Below are 21,967 nucleotides of genomic sequence, written 5' to 3' on the forward strand. Positions count from 1 at the left end.
CCAGAGGGCACCACATTCCCCTGTGACTGCACATGCTAATCCATCAATGGTGCCCAGCTTATGCAGGTATGCCAGCTATTGAGCCACGGCACCGCACTCATTCTGCTGGGCTCAGCATGTCTGTAGAGCACTGTGTTCTGTTCTGGAGACATAGCCAGACATCCTGTTGATCCGAGGCCGGGGAGAGGACAGGAGGGAGGACGTCACTCCCTCTGTTTCTCTGTGTAATATTTCTGGAAGCCAAAAGATGGAATAATAATAAATCTGTAATAAAACAGCAAACTAAGTGGTCGATAACACATTTTGTTATTGAATGCCAAGATTCTTACATGCTTATGTGTGATTTCTGTGTGGTGCTGCGAATCTAGTACATAATACTGTATACAGACATAGCTTTTGGGAAAAAAAAGAAAAATATGATTACGGACGGGCATTTTTTTTTTAATTTGTTTTCTTTATTTACAGATGATTCACTTGTCTTGAATGACACAGAAACCTTAATATTGACATTTCCAGCATTGTAAAGCACATATTGACCTCACATCCATGAACATTTCAAGACACATTTACAATAACTTTAAAATCTCCAGTACACAAACGCATACATACACACAGATACAAATTGCCCAATTCTAACAAATAATCCACTGGAATGATATCACAAGCAACTATAAAGTTACAACGTATAAAACTCTTACTTCAAAAACATTAAAGAAATAGCTTGCTTCAATATTAAATAAAAAAATGAAAGTAAAATCCCACAAACAGGCATTGCACACAGCTATATATAATATCATATTTACCCGAAGATATTTTAACCCCCAATATGCCATTGGAAGAGCTGAAACATCTATTACACATATAGAAATGCAGGTACACAAGTACAAAGAGTCACAATGGGAAGGGCAGGTCTCGTTTCATTGGGAGGGAGGCAAGGAAACGAGACAGAGCGCCCTCCGGCAGTCAGCATAGAGCTACATCCAACACGTTACCGTCAGAACATGACATTTACAATAGATCATAATAAAAGTATATATCTGATAGGAAGAACATTTCTCAGAAGGATTAACTGGAATATATATTTTTGTTTTTCTATTTTTTTTTTTTTTTTTTTTGCAACAGGGTTTATTGTGTTTAAGACTTGTACTTGTTATTTGTATAAACTTTTTGTGCTGCTGGCTGGACTTGGACTTGGAATGTGATGTTTATGCCTCTGGCTCATAATCTTGGTTGTCCTGTGAGCAGAAAAAGAAAAGGGAAAAAAATCTTAAAAATGTGAAGAAAATTAAATTTTTTAGCTTAAAGGCATGCTTCAAACATCCATTTCTAAACATACAGCAAGATTATGTTGTATTATTGTCATCAAAGTAAGCCAAATACATAAATATATATTTTTCTTACAAGATAATATATATATATATATATATATATATATATATATATATATATATAATATATATATATATACATACATACATACATACATACACTTTTTTTTGTTTTACTTAAAGCCATAAAACATAAACAAGGCATAAAATAAAAAAGGCATTGTGTTTTTCCCTGATTTTTTTTGTTTGTTTGTTTAATTGGTATACAAATCATTCAGTTTTGTTTTATTTGACTGTTTAATTTGTGTTTGTATTTTTCTACACTGTACTTTTTGTGTTAAACTGAACCCAGATACAATCAATATTACTATAAGCAAACGTTTAGCTTTTGATTATCCCTGAGGAACATATTAAGACAAAACTTTAGTTCAAATGTATTACTTTTATTTTTACACAATACACACTGGGATCCCACACATAAAGTCAGTTTCATCAGAATTCAATGGTTAACTACATCTTATCATGATGTTTTTCCTATTGTATTGATTCTGTTTGAAGGCTGTTGCAGTGCCTCATTTCCCCCAGCAGGTGGCAGCTGATGCTTTCATAAAGTTCATAAGCATCTGATTTAACTAACGAATATAATTGCACATCACGCTGGCGCTATATTATTAAGGTCTGAAAATCTGTCATCTGAAGATACCCTACATCTTAAATGTCAGTATCCAGGGTTCCCACTCTTTCATGAACACCAGATTCAAGGACTTTTTAAAGCACCATTTATTTTATATCAAGCACCAATCAAATTCCCACCCCAGCATATGCAGCATCATGAAAGACCTCTTACAGTACTTCCCATTTCACTTACATTTAACATTTACATTAAACATGTCAGAGTAATGAGGTTTTGAATGTCTAGGTTTCAAAAATTTAGATCATTTTGAGTAGTCGTGTTAAAAGGAATTTAATTAAATCCACTAAAGTCAACACTGGTAATTCAAATTAAAATTCTATCAAATTTTCTCAAATATATATATTATATATATTATATATATTATAGATATATATAATATATATATATATATTATATATATATATATATATATTCTTTCATAATTTTTGCTGTAATTCTTGTAAAAGATTTAAATTTGAAAGAATTTCTCTGGTTAAATAGGGCTCTACACTTACTTTTCTTTTAAAATGTAAAAAAAAAAAGAAAAAATAGGAGCAGAGTCAAAAATTTCAGGAGCACCTTCTAATCAATAATCAAAAATTCAAATCAAATATTATTCTTCCCATTACAAGATGATATTTGACTCCTTGAAGTGATTTACAGGGAATTTAGTTTTTTACACCCTTGTAATGGCATTTTTCAAACTTTATTAAAATTATGTCATCCTTTGTCAAATTCAAAAAAAAAAAAAAAAAAAAACAAAAAAAAAAAAAAAAAAATATATATAATTAGATATATATATATATTATATATATATATAATCTGTTGTTTATATAACATATGTTGTTTATTTATATTTATATTTGTTTTTTAATTTCGGGGTCGATACGATATAATTCCGATATCGATATGAACACTATAAAAAAGCCTTGTAAAAACTGCCAAGAACACCCACAACAGATGTCAGTGTATATACATTTATGAAAAATGAATTTGCCAAGTCTGACACCTCATTTAAAAACCATCAGAAATTATTGAAAAAAAAAAAAAAAAAAAAAACATTATTTTTTGTTATTAGGCTTCATACAAACAATAAATGTTAAAATCACTGTCAAAAAATCATTTCAGTCTCACCTAATTAAAATTAAATATCTTAACTTCAGACTGTAGGCTAATATATACTACCAGTCAAAAGCTTTTGAACAGTAAGATTTTTAATGTTTTTAAAGAATTCCCTTCTGCTCACCAAGCCTGCATTTATTTGATCCAAAATACAGCAAGAAAAGTAACATTTTGAAATATATTTTACTATTTAAAATAACTGTTTTATATTTGGAAATATTTTAAAATGTATTTTATTCCTGTGATTTCAAAGCTATATTTTTAGCATCATTACTCTGATTACATGATGATCCTTCAGAAATCATTCTTATATTCTGATTTGCTGCTCAAAAATAATTTGTTGAAATCAGCTGAGTAGGTTTCTTGATGAATAGAAAGTTTAGAAGAACATTTATTTGAAATAGAAATATTTTTAACATTATAAATGTCTTTATCATCACTTTTGATCAATTTAAAGCATCTCTGCTAAATAAAAATTTCTATAATTTCTTTCCAAAAAAAAAAAAAAAGAAATGATGCTGACTCAAAGCTTTTGAATGGAATAGTGTAATCAAATCAAATGTAATCAAAATGTAATGTTACAAAAGCTTTGTTTCAGATAAATGCTGATCTTTGGATCTTTCTATTCATCAGAGAATCCTGAAAAAAAGTACTCAACTCTCTTAAATATTGATAATCAGCAAATCAGCATAATAGAATGATTTCTGAAGATCATGTCAAGACTGGAGTAATGATGCTGATAATTCAGCTTTGATCACAGGAATAAACTACATTTTAAAATAAAACAGTTATTTTAAATAGTAAAAAAAATTCAAAATTTAACTGTTTTTGCAGTACTTTGGATATAGATTGAAACAAATGTGCTTTAGTCAGTATAAAGAGTATGAAGAGTGCTCTTGAGTTGCTTCAGGAAAAAAAAAGGCATGTTGCTGGAGCCGGGCTTAAATGCAAACTGATTGTCTGCCAGCAGGAGGCGCTGTGAGAGCGGTAGGAACCCAGCGGTTTCTCCAGTAACGGGCTTATAATCAAGGGAGCTGCGCCTATGAATGCTTCTTTATCAGATAAAATGAAAATGCCATCGAAACTTTTCTGAAAACAGTCGTTTCCCTTCAGAGATACATTCATATAAAACCCCCGCGACATGTTTTGATTTTGAAACGTCCGTGCTCATATTTTATTCAATGAAGTCAAACGCCATAAATAAATCAATGTATGGGGAACACTGGTATATCGAAATATCGGAAATGTGTTTAAAAACCATATCACCGTTATTGAATTTTTTTTTATCGCGATACATATTGATATTGAATTATTGTCCAGCCCTAATATATATATATATATATTTATTGAATTTACAAAATCTTAAGACCATGGGATGCAATCGCAAGTTTTTTACATATTTCGCACTAGTGATCTAACCAAAAAACCGGGTTGCAAGGTGTTGCTTCAAAATGCAAAATGAGAAACCGAGTGCCAAAATAACTAGAGAGTAGACAATGTATTGAAAACTGCATTTAAAAGTCAAAGGCTGTTCACACTGATCCAAAGCTTTAAGCCCCATATCCCAAAAAAGAACTCCAGAACAGACGAGAGTGTCAAAAACTGGACTCAGAGTGAGTAGCCCCACTGTTTTGTTGAGCAAAACCACTCGTTTCGGCATTTGATGCAACTGTCCAGGAGGCTGTGGAATGTTGCTCCAGGGTTGTACATGGCTTGCATCATCTGGAACTGACGTCCAAAACTTTTTGCCATCTATCCCAAAAATGAAGAATCAGGGAACAGACGCAAATGGTCCAAAATCAACGGTATACTCAGTTGGAAGAAGTCCTTCGTCAGCTGTTCTTGCAGTGTTGTCCTGTTCAAAGACACAAGTCGTTACGGCAGACTGGGGCCCTCCGGTCAACTGTTTGCAATGCCCGCTGGTGGGAATGTCCTCCATGTGGTAAAGATGGCCTTCACGAAGGGCATCCACGGTCCTGAACTCCATTTTGCCTTTTTTAAATGGAGCCTCCTTTGCCATCTATACCCAAAAGTTCTCATAGTATTGGGATCTCCTTGTCAGGCCATTAACACGGCAGGATGGGTCCATCAAAGACCTCCAGGTTAAATTTTTTCTCGTCAGAGATAAGAATAACTTTTCTTCACCTTGGCGTTTGTGAATTGCAGTGTTGGTCCTGCAATTCGCAAAAGACCCAGTTCATTACGGCACAGGAGACGTGGCCCCTTTCCAAGATGTTTTTATTGTTCTTGCAAAGCCCTTATAGCCAGTGATACAGGCTGCAGAACCAGCATCTACAGTAAGGGCCATTGATTTGAAAAAGCACCGCCTGTGTCTTCAAGCTCCGCCACTTTGTATCATAGAACATCTCAGGTGAAATCTTATTGTTCATTCCATTAACGTTTTTAGTCATCATACCGTCCAGGTTTAAATTTTTCTCGTCAGAGATGTAAAATGACTTTCTTCACACTGCGTTCAACCTCCCATGTTTGGTGCCCTGTTTTCCAAACCTTTGTTTTCTGTCGCTTAGGAATCCGTGGCACTTTGAAGAGAGAAAAACATCAGAATGACATGCTTGAAGGGCAATAATTTGGGGTCAGAGGATCGACCTGTATATGTATGGTCTTCAATCTTGATGAAACAGCATGAAATTTTTGTCATTGCCTACACTTACATTTGTGGTCTCTTGCCCTGTTTCTTCTTTGGGCATTTTAACTTAAAACACTGTCGTTAAAAGTGCTGACAGCGAACCCAGTATTCAGGTGAAAAAATCAGACCTTGTTACTGCGTTCCATTGCAACAGGAAGAACTCAACAAGTGGCTTGATAACCAAGGCCTTGACCATATCTTGACAGGATCAGAACATTGAAAAGCCATGTTTTTGAGGCTACCTTTGTGTAGGCTATGGTGACACTTTTTGAGGCAATATGAAGTTTTCAATAACGTTGCCTATAATGGCTCATGTTTCTTCTTTTGATTTTTGAAAGTTAATGTTTTAAAATGATGCATCCCCTGGTCTTAAATTTTTTCAAGTATATATATATATATTTAAAGCTTTTTAAAACTAGTGTAATTAACAGAATCAAGCATCCAAGTTAAAAAAAAAATCATTTGAAAGTAAAACTGCCAGTAGGCTCAGAGGGACGGCATTTAAATTCATTAATTCATGTTGAGGTTATGTTTTAAATATAACAATTTTGAAGATAAAAATATTAAACTAGTGTATTAACAGAAAAGATCCTTTAAAAATGAGTAAAACTCAGTAGGTGGAATATCACTGAATCATTCATTCAAATGATTCATTGGAATGACTAATTAATTCAGGAATGAAGCAAGTGACTGGCTTTATAAATGGGTAATTGATACAGATTCCTTTAAAAAAGCACATTCATTCATAAACTAAACAATGCTGTGTTTGCTTGGAGATGCTCAGCTGTGACTTTGTTTGAAACTATTTTCGTTGATGAAAACGAGCCAAATCAGGCAATAGTGTTGTAGTCAGACAATGCAAGTGACTTAATATTAATTTCTTGTTTAATGAACTGTTGTATTAAATCTATATCACATTTGCAAAGTCCCTTAATAATCATTAAAAGCTGTCACTCACTCATCGCGATCTCACAAAGTTCCATTATAATCGACGAAGCTCCTTACACTGCACAATGAATCTCTTATTTACACCGCCAACACTTTGTTTCAGGACTCGTGAGATTACAGAACTCAGCACTGAACAAAACTCCGGTGTTCGGTTAGGGTTAGGGTTAACCCCTGAGCGCAAACACAAATATGCTGATCATGTCAGCCTCACTGGTGCTCCGAAAAATTTTGCAGTCGCAAATAAGTTCATGCAGGGCTGCGCATCAGCTCGCATGCTAAGTTTTTTTCTCACGCTACCCCATCTCACCCCCCAATCATTAGCGCCGTTTCGTTTCTTCTTTGACAGCGCATATAGGACAATTTATGAAATAGCACCATTCTACTAAACAAAATTTATTTAAAATTTCATTCAAGCACTTTCAAGGACTTGTATTTGTTTTCAAGTACTTTCTAGGCCTTGAATGCATGTGTCTGATATTCAAGTACTTTCAAGAAGTGTGGGAACCCTGAGTATCATTATCTGATGGCTCTGGTTCCCTGTGAGAGCATCTACTGGAAGAGCCCATCTCCTCATCGGGGCAGGGGGAGCCTCCATCACTACCCACAATGCAAAAGAGCTTTAGACGTCATCATTACTCCCATGCAGGCAGATTCAGCATGGCAGCGAGGTAATGAGAGGGAAGAAGGCAAACAGAAGGAGGGGGAGGGAGCAGAATAGATGCCACACAGGGAATCCCACCATATCTGTGTGCACCAGTGACACGTTTAAGAAATGAATGGGTTAATAAATGTCTGGGGTTAAATTAAATACATCATTAATATTATAACCCTTGATATACACACAATTATGTACGGTATAATGTACAGATAGCTGATTATTGTTGTAAAAGAAAATTGTATTATCACCCTAAAATGCATTTATTAATACTGCCTTTTACACAGCTCCTTACCTTAACAAATAAACTAAAAATGTACATGATATACTTACTAAAATATGATTTCAAGTTCAACTTTTATTATGTGAGAAGAAAAAACAAGTTGCAACATTGTTAAAATAAAAAAGAAATAAAGAACTTAATAAAGAAAGAAATAGAGAGAAATTTGCAAAGAACTTGTATAGAGAGAAGCCTCTTGTGCTATCTAACACTGTATCTGTTTGATCAAAAAAACAATAGCAATAACAATGTCACTTTTAATCAAGTTGATGCATCCTTACTGAATTAAAGTATTAATTTCTGAATAAATAAATATATAAATCCAAACTTTTGAACAGCAGCTTGTTTTAGAGGCCCTTCCCTTGCCGACTTATATCACATTCATTATAGTAATTTTAATTGAATAATCAGTAACAATTAATAGAATTCTCCTTGTTTATAAAACGACACTGCAGTACATAGAAAACTATTTAAAAAGGGATGACTTGGACTTGTGACCATGTCTGACGTGTGCGTCAGGTAGATTTGTGTGCTCCTGTGAGTGCTGAATGTCTAACCTGCTGAGAGTCGTCGTATGTCTGTCTCTCAGGGTCCATGAGACCTTCTCCCATTGGCTCCTCGGTGGCTTCCTGACCAAACTCAGGCTGTGAACACACACGTGATAGCATATCATGTTTTCAAAATCCAACAACAACAAAAGATCTGCTCATGCATAGACACTTCAAAATATTGACATGAATTATATAAGCATGATGATTTCTTTTTAAAGCACCATCACAGGCAGAGGCTAAATATAAGCACTTTTCTTGTGTGCCGTTTACGGTATATACAATATATCATTGGTGCATCTGCTAATGTGCTTTGGTATGCGTGCTACAACTTCATATGTACCTAATAAATGTTTCATCAAACTCCATTTTAGAGAGCGAGAGAAGGAGAAAGAGACTATCATTACCTACATACAGTAGATAAATGTTCTTTACAGTTCTGGGTCACTGGAAGGTTTATTTTAAAACTGAGCTATCACAATCAATTAGGTCATATTCCACCAATATACAGTCCTAATATCACAACACAGCCTGTCGAACACTTCATGTCAATCAAGCTACAACGAAACTGTGCCATTTGTACTAAAACATTTTTATATACCTTCATTTGAAAGAGTTTACTGCTGAATGCCCAGAAAATCATATTTTACCATTATAGACATATCCAAAATTCAGATTAGTTATTTATTTCTATATCAAATCGTGATTATGTCTATTATCCTGAGATATTTACCACTTAAAAAAATATTAAGTTGATCTTTCAGACATATTTAAGTGCCATCATAATTAGTTTGACCTACTGGTTCAAACAGATATGTTTCTTTTTACAATCTTGATCACAATTTTTTTTTTATTATCTACTTAAGCTATACACACACACACACACACACACACACACACACACACACACACACACACACACACACACACAGACACACACACACACACACACACACACACACACACACACACACAGACACACAAACACATATCTATCTATCTATCTGTCCGTCCGTCCATTCGTCCATCCATCCATAGCTTAACCAGGTCATTATTTATGTAAATATACAGAAATAGTGATAAAAGCAATAAAAAGAAACATCTATGTTCCATACAAATTATCTTCTCAGCATAATGTAGATAAACACAATATGAAATAAATGCATAAAACACTTTTAAAGAAAACACAAAGTAAAAATACCATGCATTTTAAATATTATTTTTAAATATTGATATTAATATTTAAATATGTAACCCATTAAATGTAATGGTAATTAATGTGGGGTTATGGAAAATGCCATATATTCAGATGGAAAACAGATTGAAATATTTTCATTTTGTTTCAAAATAAAATGAACGTTTTAGTTGAAAAGTTATTTTGAATGACATGGTAAACTGTTTAATCTCACAAATAATGTGAGTAAAGTCTGTATTTGTTAATTAGATCAATAGTAAGACACACAAAACACAAGTGGCACTGAGATCATTTCCTGAGAACAACCCACAGTCAGACTGCAGACTATGTTCTTGTCTAGTACACAAACAAACACACAAATGGCACAGTCCAGTCCAGCAACACAGTTAGCACTGACCACCCGCACACTTTCACATGTTTCAAAACTGCTAAATTACACACTTAAACCAGCCATCACACTTTTTCTTATGACAATAGCTGCACTGCAAATCATTTGGATAATGAGGGCTTAACCAAAGCACTAGAGCTTTAAAATCGATGACAGTGGCATTGTGTTTTTATTCTTTGGCTCCAGCAGGATTCATACACACACATAACTAAACACCAGAAGAGCTGCAAGGTTCTTATGCTGATTTTCCCTTTAAGTGATTTATGAGATTACTGAGTCACCACAAAGGATAAGACTCATTTTTAAGCCTAGTGGGGAATATCCATGGAAGACCACACATGTAAATATATCACGAATACCACTAATGGAGAAAACCCAGAGTGCTCTGAAATCAACAGTTTGTTTTAACTTAAGCATATATGCCTAAGTTTTTTAGACCGGCAGACTTCTCCTCCTTTAGTGCATTTTTAAGTACTGTGCAAAGTGCTAAGCGACCTTGGGCAAGGTCGAGAGAGAGAGAGAGAGAGGGGGGAGGGGGAAGGGAAGGCAAGGGGGCTCAGCAGAACAGAAACACAAAGTAAGACAGGATATTCCCTGTGGGATAAGCCGCCCTCCATTATGTATCATGTGTTATGAGGTGAAGGTGAATGTGTGAGGTATACAGCCCTCTGATATACATCTACACTCTCTGAGACTTTATTATCTTTTCTAGGGTCATGTACTTCTAATGAAATAATCCATAACCATGTGTGATGGTCATGTGCATGTTGATCTACTATACTGAAAAAATGTCTTTAAAACAATTTTCACTCCAAAATTTCACAAATGAATACAAAGAAACAGCAAGTAACATTGAATTAAACATGATTTTTTAAGTAGAAAGACTGAAATTGTAAATGTCCAATTTTCAATGTTAAAAATGTTTTGTCAGGTAACCTAAAATGTCAAGTCAAAAAATATTATTGAATCAACCTGACTACATTACATCAAAAATAATTTTTAAAGGATGAGTTAACTTCCAGAATAAAAAATTCCTGATAATTTACTCACCCCCATGTCATCCAAGATATTCATGTCTTTCTGTCTTCGGTCGCAAAGAAATTAAGGTTTTAGAAGAAAACATTCCAGGATTTTTTTTTCCCATATAATGGACTTCAATTGGGACCAGCGGATTGAAGGTTAAAAATGCAGTTTCAATGCAGCTTCAAAGGACTCTACACAATCCCAGACGAGGAATAAGGATCTTATCTAGCAAAACGATTGGTCATTTTCTAAAAAAAAAAAAATTCAATAAAAACGTATATGCTTTATAAACTCAAATGCTCATCTTGCACTAGCTCGACTTCATGCATTACGTAGTCAGTAGTCTCGTTGGAAAGGTCACATGTGATGTAGGTCAGAAGTACCGACCCAGTGTTCACAAAGCAAACATGCAAAGAAAGTCAAATGCCATTTACAAAAAAGATAAAACAACGATGTTGGAGGAGAAAATGAGATGGAGTTTTTCGCCCTACCCTACCTTTTTGAATTGAAGTAAACAGATGAAGAGATAACATTTCCAACGTGATTACGTAATACGTGAAGATATACATGCACAAGCAGCGCTAGAGCAAGATGAGCAGTTGTGGTTAAAAAGTCTATGAATTGTTTTTTTTATTTTTTTTTTTTAGAAAATGACAGATTGTTTTGCTAGATAAGACCTTTATTCCGGCTGGGACTGTGTAGAGCCCTTTGAAGCTGCACTGAAACTGCATTTTTTACCTTCAGTCCATTGGGGACCATTGAAGTCCATTATACAGAGAAGAATCCTTGAATGTTTTCCTCAAAAAACATAATTTCTTTTTGACTGAAGAAAGAAAAACATAAACATCTTGGATGTAATGGGGGTGAGTAATTTTTTATTCCGGAAGTGAACTACTCCTTTAAGGGTTTGATCAGGTAGAAAGAGCTCCTACCTTAATAAAACATTGCTAAATAAAAGGTAACAACTGCACATTTTTGCAATGGACTTTTCTGAAAGAATGAACATGGAATGGTATATAATAATATGTAATAACAATTATATATAATGTTATTTAATAGAGCATACGTTCAAGTCACTGGGGAACTCGTCCTTCTTCACCAGGCCGGTGGCAGCAGCGATGTTTCCAGCTCCAGACATCATAGCTCCTCCGAAGTGAGAGGCCTGCTCCTTTGTCTTCTCAGCCACTGACCAGTGATGAAACATACCACGTTTTTAAACACAGACACAACCCATTTTCAACAGAAACACATCACTCTAAGTCAAAAATTCTATATGTACTTGGCAACATAAGAAAAAAAAATGGGAAATTATCTGAGGCTATTGTCCTACACTGTGACAATGTCAATGTGACTCATAAAATGTTATTGGATTTTATTTTATTGAACAAAAGCAGTTTATTTCGATATTATTATGACAAAATCAACTGGCTCACATTAGATTACATCAACAAATGGCCATGTTGTATTAAATACTGTCATCAATTTATTTATGATTAAACCTTGTTCATAGATTTCCTGTGAATGCACTACGGTCTATGAAAAAGAAACACATATTATATTATTATATAATAAAATAATACAATCATATCTGTATGGATTTTTAAACTTCTGTTTCATTAGAAAAACAGAATCGCAGATTATTATTATTATTATTATTATACAATTTTATTCATGAAATTGGTTGTTGAACGTGTTTTATATTAATATAATGTATAATATAACTGCTTAAAATTATTTACAATAACAAACCTATTAGTAGGCATTAATTGGGAATTACTTGTATTAAAGTATTATATAGAGTATACACAGGTTTCAAGTGATGCTGAATTTGGTTATAATTATGTCAGGTATTGGTGACAAGCCAGAGTTAATTTCCTTTTTTATCTATTTCATTATTTTAATATTAATATTAATATACTATAAAAGTTTTTGTTACAATTATGAATTAGCTTTATATATATATATATATATATATATAGATATATATATATATATATATATATATATATATATATTCTGTTTCATTTTAAATTTAGTTAAAGTTTTAGTAATTTAGTTGTTTTTTTGTCATGTAGTTCTTATCAGTTTTTAATACAGTTAATTTTTTTGTTTTTTTTTTTTTCACTTAGGTTTTAGTAATTTTGTGTTGTCATTTTTGGTATTTTTTTAATACATCTATTTAGTTTTTATTTTATTTTTTATTTTTTTTTTTTTTTTTGTTAACTTTTTTTTTCATTTTATGTTTTAGTTAACTAAAATTACCCTGGCTTAAGTAAGAGGCCTGAAAACACTGAAAAACACTGTGACTTTTCTAGATTTCCATCTGTCCTAGACAAATAACCTTCTGAAATATCACCTAGGCAATGGGTACAGAACTATTTGTCTTGGTTCCACTTACTGGCTGTAAGCCATGCCCTTTGAACACATTAAATGAGACGTATTCATTATTTCCAAGACTAAAGACTAAAGAACAATTTGCAGAATCACCTTACCTGTTGCAACGCTGTCTTTGGTCTTGTTACCTGCAAGCACACAAAAGAATATTGTAAAATCATTTACACAGCCCATAACATTTCGGAAACACACATTAAATTAGCCCTCTGAAGGAACTGTGATAAGGCTGAAAGTAGGTACATGATACAGACAGGTAATAAGTAGAAAGACAATGTGAAATACAAGCCTGGAACTCCCAGAGCAGCTTCATTTAAAGGTTCACTGAAAAATCTTTAGTGCTAATAGTACCTGTATCTCAGACCTGTCACCTTAACCGGCCTGCTTGAGTGAACTACAGCTCAGAAACACTTCCTAGGGAGGGAGTTGCCATATACTGTAATGGCAGATAGCACTCTGTGTCTCAGTCTGAGTATGATTCTTACAAGAGAGAGAAGAAGAGGAGTTATTATTGTTGAGAAAGATGTTGTTTTAACTAGAGTCATTCACCCATGACTCATTAGAGCTGATGTGTTTCATCTACAGTACTTGAGTCATTATAACAAATTTGCTTCTTAAAATTGGAAAGACTTGTTCATGATTGCACAGTGTAACAGATATATCATTTTAGATAAAAAGGGCAGATTATGAGTGCTTTATCAGAACTAATTTATCACTAAAGGAAATGTCTATAATTTTACTAGATTTTTCTGAAACGTGGTTGCTACAAGTGAAGCTTCTAGAAGTTTTTTCCCCCAATATGTTGTTTTTATCGGGTTTGTTCCATATATCATAAAATGGAACAAACACAATTATAGCAGCATAATGAAAAAAAAAAACTAACTTCTAGAAGTTTGTAGCAACCAAAAATTTCAGAAAAATCTAGTAAAATTATAGACATTTCCTTTAGTGTTAAATTAGTCCTGATAAAGCATTCCAAACCCATTCCTATATCTATATATATATATATATATATATATATATATATATATATATAGAATATATATAGTATATATAGGAATGGGTTTGGAATGCAGAATATACAGTATATACACATTTTAAAAAATGAATGAATACTTTTTTTCAGCAAGGGTGAATTAAAGTGATCACAGCAACAGTAACAATTTGTAAAAGAAAAGACGATTTACATTGCTAGAAAATATTTATACTTCAAATAATGCTGTTCTTTTTACCTTTCTACTCATCAAAGAACAATGAAAAATGCAGAGGTTTCCCCAAAAATATTAATCAGCTGTTTTCAACTGTTATAATAATTCATGTTATTTGAGCTTCAAAACTTAATGAGCCCAAACTTATATAAAAAACAAATAGCCTATTATTTTTGCATTCCTATTTGCACAAACAGCAAATTGAAAAATCCACTATTGCATCATTGTTGACTGTTTTTTATTTATAATATAAAGTAGTAATATAGTAGTAGTAAAAATAAAACAAAAATGTATGTATGTATGTACGTGTGTGTGTGTTTGTGTATATATATATATATATATATATATATATATAATATTTATTATATATATATATATAATTATTATTATTATGTAATTTTAGACAAGTAATACCACATCTCTTCCCAGCAAGCCACACAATTTTAGGTATCATGTATGAAGCACAAAGCGTGTGGGAGCATTATAACCAATAACCAATAACCACAAAATATACCGCAGGGAATATACAGCTCAGTATGAGGATGGGAAACCACTCAGGAAATAAATGTGAAATGGACAGGAAATTAGAAAAGCCTGATAGCAGTGGGACAAAACGAGTCAGTGGGACATTATCAGCAGTCACTTCTTCTTCAATCTATCCTCAGATGGGTTGGTGCGCATGTGCATGAGGGAGTGTGAGATCGTGCAGCTGCTGTCCAAGGTGGAACAAGAACCTGTCAGCTACCCATCACCCCTCCCTGCACTAACACACACCCGCAAGGCCGTTCAAGCATGGTGTCCCAGATCACCACGGTTGTCCGGCGTAAGTGCAACCTTGTGTTCACCGCAAAGGAAATGACAGCAACCGTACAGGACGGCCTGCTACAGTATGTGCTCGCAAAGCATCCATAGATGGGCTTGCGATATCTGGGCTAATTGTCTCTCCCTGGGACGCTGGTGGCACAGATGTGAGGTTTTAATTTGAAGGGATTCTATTATTCATTCATCCCAACATCAAATCTAACAGAGTATGAATGAGTGTTTTCAGCGGACACTAATGCCCTCTCAGTCTCCAATTACAACATGTCACCAGACGAGATCAATGTCTCGTCTTACTGATCAAAGCACACAGCAACAAGATGAGCGAGCTAGAATCATTTCAGACATACTTGAAAAGACACTTTCTTTTAGCATTATATTCAATTACAATGAAATGATTTGGACTGCCATTCTTATCTGTTTTTAAACTGATAGATTTTTGTCACGGGTGCTGTGCATATAGAGGTCTATGAGCTCATGGAATTGTGTGACATGTGGCCCGTAAGGCTTCTTTCCAACCTGATAGGAGATCAGAGAGATGCTGGATCAGCTCCAGAAGTCAACCATCTCACACAGTGTTATTTCACTCTCAAATTAGCGTGTACATTAAGAATCCCCTTATAAGATCAGGTTACAAGAAATGGATTTTCTCTGTACAGTTTATGTTATATCAGAATCGATATCAGTCCAGTATCAAGAGTGCTTTTAATTTTCCAGATGTAAAATCCATTGATGATTAAAGAGGCATTTCTGGAGGATGTGTGACAGAGAGTGATGACAACCGCTGAAATGAGTATACAAACAGGACTGTCACAGCATTTGTTGTTAGAGTGAAATATATTGCAGTAGGTCAACTTTGATCATATTTACATACAAAAGCATTCTCCTATGAGAAATATTGAAAAGATGATTGATCTAGTGTGCACAACAAACCACGTGGACTGGAAAACTGTACGGAGTGGAGGAGGGGGGGGGGGGGGGTGTTGAAACTGCAATCTTTTGACAACTTTCCATCCCAAGGACCCTTGATATAAAAATATTTTCTTGGAAGCATTTTACATTATTCCTCATCTTGTTTTTTTTTTTTTTTACTTCTATAATGGTAGACAGATCACTATTTAATATACTTTATTTGGAGATAACTATTTCATTTAAAAAAAAATAAAAAAAATTTAGGACAAAAAAAGTTTGTTCCTATAATTATATATATTTCTGTATTTTTTATTGAAAATAATATAAGTAATAAGTAATATCATTATATACTCATAATAGAGTAAACCAAGGGTTTAACATTTGTTTTTAAAAGACTGGCAAATAATATGAACTTATTTTCAACATCAAGATTTTAGGTAAGAAATTAACATCAGGTAATAAGCAAAAGTGTACATTTTCCCATGTAAATGTTTGATGCTAAGGACCCCAAATATGATGATATGCTTGCAAAAGACCTCCTACTTAAAAAAAGGAAAGCTATATATTGTAATGAATAAAAACCCATTTATATTGTTTGAGAAAGGTACATGTTTAAATAAAATTAAATAATTAACTGTTATATTGCCAATGTTCTTGACCTAAATAAATTATTAATAGGTTTGAAGATTCAAAATATTACAATTAAATTCCAAATTTATTTGTAGCGCACTTTCCACAAATAATTTATAATATGAATACATTTTATTCTGTTTATTCTTAATAAATACGAGGCCAAAACTACATTTATAATAATCATTATTCTAAAAAATTGTCTAATGTTGTTTAAAACAATTCTAAAGGTCCTTAGTGGCCTTAGAGATGTGAACATGTCCAAAAATATCCATAATATATACAATAAATGTGGCTCTATATGGCTCTTTAAGAAAAAAAAAATTAAATACGAAGTGGTAGACGTAAGAGGGCTGGAAAACCCCACCCAATATCCCAGCCAATCACAAAATTACACAATAGTGCCTGAACCTATAGCAATGCTCTGAGAAGCAGCAGTGAAACAGATAGCAACCCCCTCCTGGCCCTCAGGCTCTGAGCTTCATGGTCCCTCCCACTCCCACTGAGCTCACGCTTGATTCGTGATATGCATGCATTAAAAAAAAGAGCATTATATGCTCCATGTCTTACCCACAAACATCATGCCTTCCTTGGTCTTCTCTGCAGCCACCGCAACGCCTTCCTTGGTTTTCTCTGCGGCCACTGCCATACCTTCTTTAGCTTTAGAAAACCCCTTCATAAAAACATCCATCTTGACCCCTCTGCATCCAAGAGAGCAAGTTATGTAGCAGGACACAATGATAAACAGAATATGTGTTGCACTGTATATGCAAATGTGGGTTAATTTGAAATTGAGATCAAGTGTGTGTGTTAATAGCAGGCTGTCAGTCGTACAATAAGGAGTCTAATTTCCCTGAAGATAAAACGCCCATTCAGGCACACACAATGAGATGAGAACATTCACACCATCAGCTGACATTATTTTTCGGCTTTAACAGCAGGAGGTGTCCTCGAGATGTTCACAAACTCATTAATTATTACTCAAACGGTTTATTTTATACTGAGCATCTATATGGGCTCCTGGGAGACATATTTTAAGGCTTGTGTAAATTACCATTGCCACATGCATTTCTTGTGATTTAAAACATTTTATAGAACGAAGGCATTGCTAAAATGAAGAGCAACGTGTGTCGACACATTACTGACAGTGTTTCATTTAAACGCAAACAGAAGATGAATCTTGCACTTCTCGTTTGCAATATGGTGTCACCTCTCCACTGTCCTCACACTGAAGAAGTGCTGGACACGACACGGATAAAATAAAACAGTTGCGTGTTTTATCATCAGGTTGCATACACAATTCAACATGCAACGTTTTAATTGTCACACAAGCATGCGTATACTCGTTTCCATCGATGTGCAAGGGTTTTTGTGTTCTTACGAGCACAGCATTAGTATTTTCAAACGATCTCGGTTCATGCTAATATAAACAACTGCGTTTCAGCCTCGTAAACGTGTAATGAAAATTAAAACGTACCTTTTAAAGCACCTTCTTCGTCCTTATGCTTCAATTGCGTGGTAGATTGAAATATCGTGGAAGGAAATTTTACACTACGATCTTGAGGTGGGCCTTCCTCTGGATGCGCTCAGCCAATGAGGACGAGAGGATGAGACGATCGACGTAGCTCGTGGTATTAATCAAGGGGTGTCAGATCCCGGCTGTAATGGCCTGTGACACACTGAGACTAATGCTGCATCTTTAGCCAATAAAAAAGGTGACTTGAGATCGTCAGGAGATGAGACACGTGCGCTTAAATTGCACATCTGCTTCATACTGTACTGTCAGGCATTATTTGTTATTCATCTATCTTGAGAGGAAAACAGATCATATAGGCAGTATTGTGCAATGTTGAGAAACTACAAACATATGTCTTGCCAATGCCATGACCAAACACAAGTGGAGGGATGAAGTCCATCCATATGTTTTTGCGATCGCGTACCGTCTTCTTTTTTGGGGGCTTAAAATCAAGCTGAATATCTAACCTTGAATTGTATAGTAAATTCACGACGAAATGCTGTTAAAGGGAGAGTGTACATTAGGATTGATCATGCATATCTTGTTGGGATTTACTGCAGGGTGATGAGTGTCGTGTCCGCTGTCCATCTGGCTGAAGTGGGCGCATCGTGACATCTGCCTCTGAAAGGCAATCGAGTGACCAATTGATTTTGTCTAAGCATGTTTAAAGTCTTGTGAAGATCAGTCCCAGCTGGTGATTTGAAACTTTCCATTATCAATAATTACTTATGTCGTACGAACTGTCTAGGATACATCTTTTCGTGTTGGCCGACATATGTTTTGATCAATTAAAATGAGGTTTCACACGTTAAAATACATCATGGGAATCGTTGATTTCTTGTAGTGATGTAGCTCTCACACCTATGACATCAGCCGTTAAACACAACTCCTGTTTCTATGCTTCTTGTGCCATCTGCTGTTTTATACTAGTATAACATTGTTTAGGTTATTCAGGAGAAGGCCTATTCGCTAATTCGTTACGATCGAGTGACGATCAGCAGAAGTAAGAATTTCAGCACCGCGGACAGCGATCCCCGAAATACAATAGCTCAACACTGGGCAATAAAAGTCTCACGATATTTAGCTTTTTATACTCCACAATCAGTTAAGCTGCACTGCGTTTTCATTGATGCAGTCCTTTCAGGATGTCATATGTTTGTTTTTTTCCCCTTGTCATATGTTTGTTTTTTTCCCTTTTGGAACCATACATTCATATTATATATACTGTATATATGGTGGTCCATTTCAAAAGTAGCAATGCATATCTTGTGTGTCCACTCATCCTAACAGACTGCACCAGATTTGGCAGTTCTTGCTGTGAGATGTTACTCCAACTTTCCATCAAAACACTTGCAAGTTGAACTTGTCTGGGTGGACATGTGGTTGCAAGGATGATCAGCTGTCCTTCCTGTCTGCCTGTAGCACTGTTTTAGGCATCTTACTTTACAGACATTGCTGTTTATTGCTCTGGCCACATCTGCAGTCATCATGCCTCCCTGAAGCAGGACTATGACATGTTTACAGAGGTGAGCAGGAACCCTGGACATCTTTCTTCTGGTGTTTTTAGAGTCAGTAGAAAGGTTTCTTTATAACACACACACACTAACACACACACACACACACACACACACACACACACACACACACACACACACACACACACACACACACACACACACACAACACACACACACACATATATATATATATAATATATATATATATATATATATATACAAAGAAAGAGAGAGAGAGAACTAAGTTTATATTCATTCATTGTGTTTTTTGTCTTAATTATATAACAATAGAGCAAAATAAACCTATTTGTTTTTATATATTCTTAAATTACAGGTAAAACCTTCATAATCTAAACATGTAATTAGTGGCTAAAATATTTATAAAAGGGTTGGTTTGGACAAAAATGAAAATTAGCCCATAAATTACTCACCCTCAAGTCATCCTAGGTGTATATGACTTTCTTCTTTCAGACGAATCCAGCCTGAGTTATATTAAAAATGGTCTTTGATCTTTCAAGCTGTTTCATGGTACTCAGCACGTGTTGCATTCCCTCAGTCCAAAAGAAGTGAAATACAAAGCGCCCATCCTTAATAAAAGGTGTCTCACATGGCTCCGGGGGTGAACAAAGGCCTTCTGTAGTAAGAAAAATAACCATATTTAAAACATAATAATCAATTTAATCTAGCTTGTGCTCACTGTTGTACACAGAAGCAGCTCTGGGTGGATGACGTATGGAGGTTGGCTTTGCGCATGCACCGCTCAGAGGTGAAGAAAGTGGAAGCACGGGGGAGAGATCAAAAAAAAAAAAAAAATCACTAATTATAAGCAAAAAACGAGGATTTGTAAAGAAGAATGTTGGGGGATTTTGATTTAAGCCAAGGAGCAAAGTGGTTGTCTTTTTCTAATTTGTTATTTCCTTTTTTTTTTTTTTTTGTTTTTATTGTTTTTTTTTATTTTTTTAATTTTTAATGTTAATACTTATAAATATACAATTTATGCAAAAATTTTGCATAAATATATATGTATATAATTGTTCACATTATAGAGATTTTTCATTACAAATTACATTACATTATTTTTAATTTGTTTGTTTATTTCTGTGTTTTAACATATTTTATGAGTGCTCACGCAATGTTGTCAATAGTTTAAGACAACAAGCACTTTGAACTTCATAACATGATAATAAAAAGAATAAGTACATTTTATTTGTACAGTGTTTTGCTTAGATTTTGTATAGAACTCTTTTCAAGTCATAAAAACATAAATTAGCTTACAAATGACCTTACAGTTAATTAATCTGAAAAAGCAATTATTACAATAACATCAGATTTGCCAACATTTTAAGTTGTAAAATAATGAACTGACCTAAACAAAAGTCATGCAAACTGTTCCTTGCATGAGATCTATTTTTTACATTGTTTTGAGAACATTATCATAGTGAGCTGCAGATCTGACATCTGTTGCATATATCCATTTATAGAAGAAAAATGAAGGAAACTGTGATGCATTTTTCTTTGAGTAAAATGTTTACAGAACTAGACTCAATCCCACAGTTTGAGAATAAACATTTACTTACCACTCAGTAGTTCCTGCAATAAACTTGTTGTTCAGAATTTGGAAGATAAGCCCTGAAACCCTCTGATAGAAGTGCAATATCTGAGAACAGGAAATGACAACATTCACCTTTCAGTCTGTTATTTGACAAACGCTGTACTGAAGTCACTTGGGCCTTGAAATTTACTTCACTCACTTTTACATTTTTCCTTTGCTGTTTTAGTATGCTATTTCTTATTATTTTGACTTTGTGTGGTGCTTGATTTACAGCCTCAGGCTCTAGCTTAAGTACTGATCTCTCTCAATGCATCCAGACATAGCTTTCATTCTTAATTCTCTGATCTCTTCCTCCTCACAGAACACCACTGAAAACTTCTGGTCTTCTCTTACAGATTTCAACTCAGAGAGTAACTAGATTTAAGGCTATGCTCCAAGCCTGTCAAACTTGATTTCTTTAAGGTCCTTTCTATTTCCCCAAGATCCAGAACAAATCAGAAGAAGACTTCTGGCTTTGTTTTGCTGTATGATCTTGTTTGCTGTCCATTCTTCAAAGCTTGAAACTTCTTGAGTCAAGGCCAATAAAGAGAGAAAGCTTTAAAACTGACTGTATCT

At 34.3% G+C, this 21,967-nt stretch overlaps 1 protein-coding gene across 1 annotated transcript; it reads right to left on the minus strand.

The window, feature by feature from the left end:
• Positions 1 to 1,095: 1,095 nt before the first annotated feature.
• Positions 1,096 to 18,403, minus strand: LOC109102104 (synuclein, beta). The gene is made up of 6 exons (XM_019115422.2): positions 18,245 to 18,403; positions 17,338 to 17,468; positions 13,300 to 13,329; positions 11,874 to 11,992; positions 8,211 to 8,297; positions 1,096 to 1,235 (listed from the first exon to the last, which is right to left on the minus strand). The coding sequence occupies exons 2-6, from the start codon at positions 17,456 to 17,458 to the stop codon at positions 1,206 to 1,208; spliced, it is 387 nt and encodes a 128-aa protein (XP_018970967.1). The 5' UTR covers positions 17,459 to 17,468; positions 18,245 to 18,403; the 3' UTR covers positions 1,096 to 1,205.
• Between the last annotated feature and the right edge of the window lie 3,564 nt (positions 18,404 to 21,967).

Source organism: Cyprinus carpio, chromosome A14, assembly GCF_018340385.1.
Source record: "Cyprinus carpio isolate SPL01 chromosome A14, ASM1834038v1, whole genome shotgun sequence".
In the NCBI taxonomy this organism is placed as follows: Eukaryota; Metazoa; Chordata; class Actinopteri; order Cypriniformes; family Cyprinidae; genus Cyprinus; species Cyprinus carpio.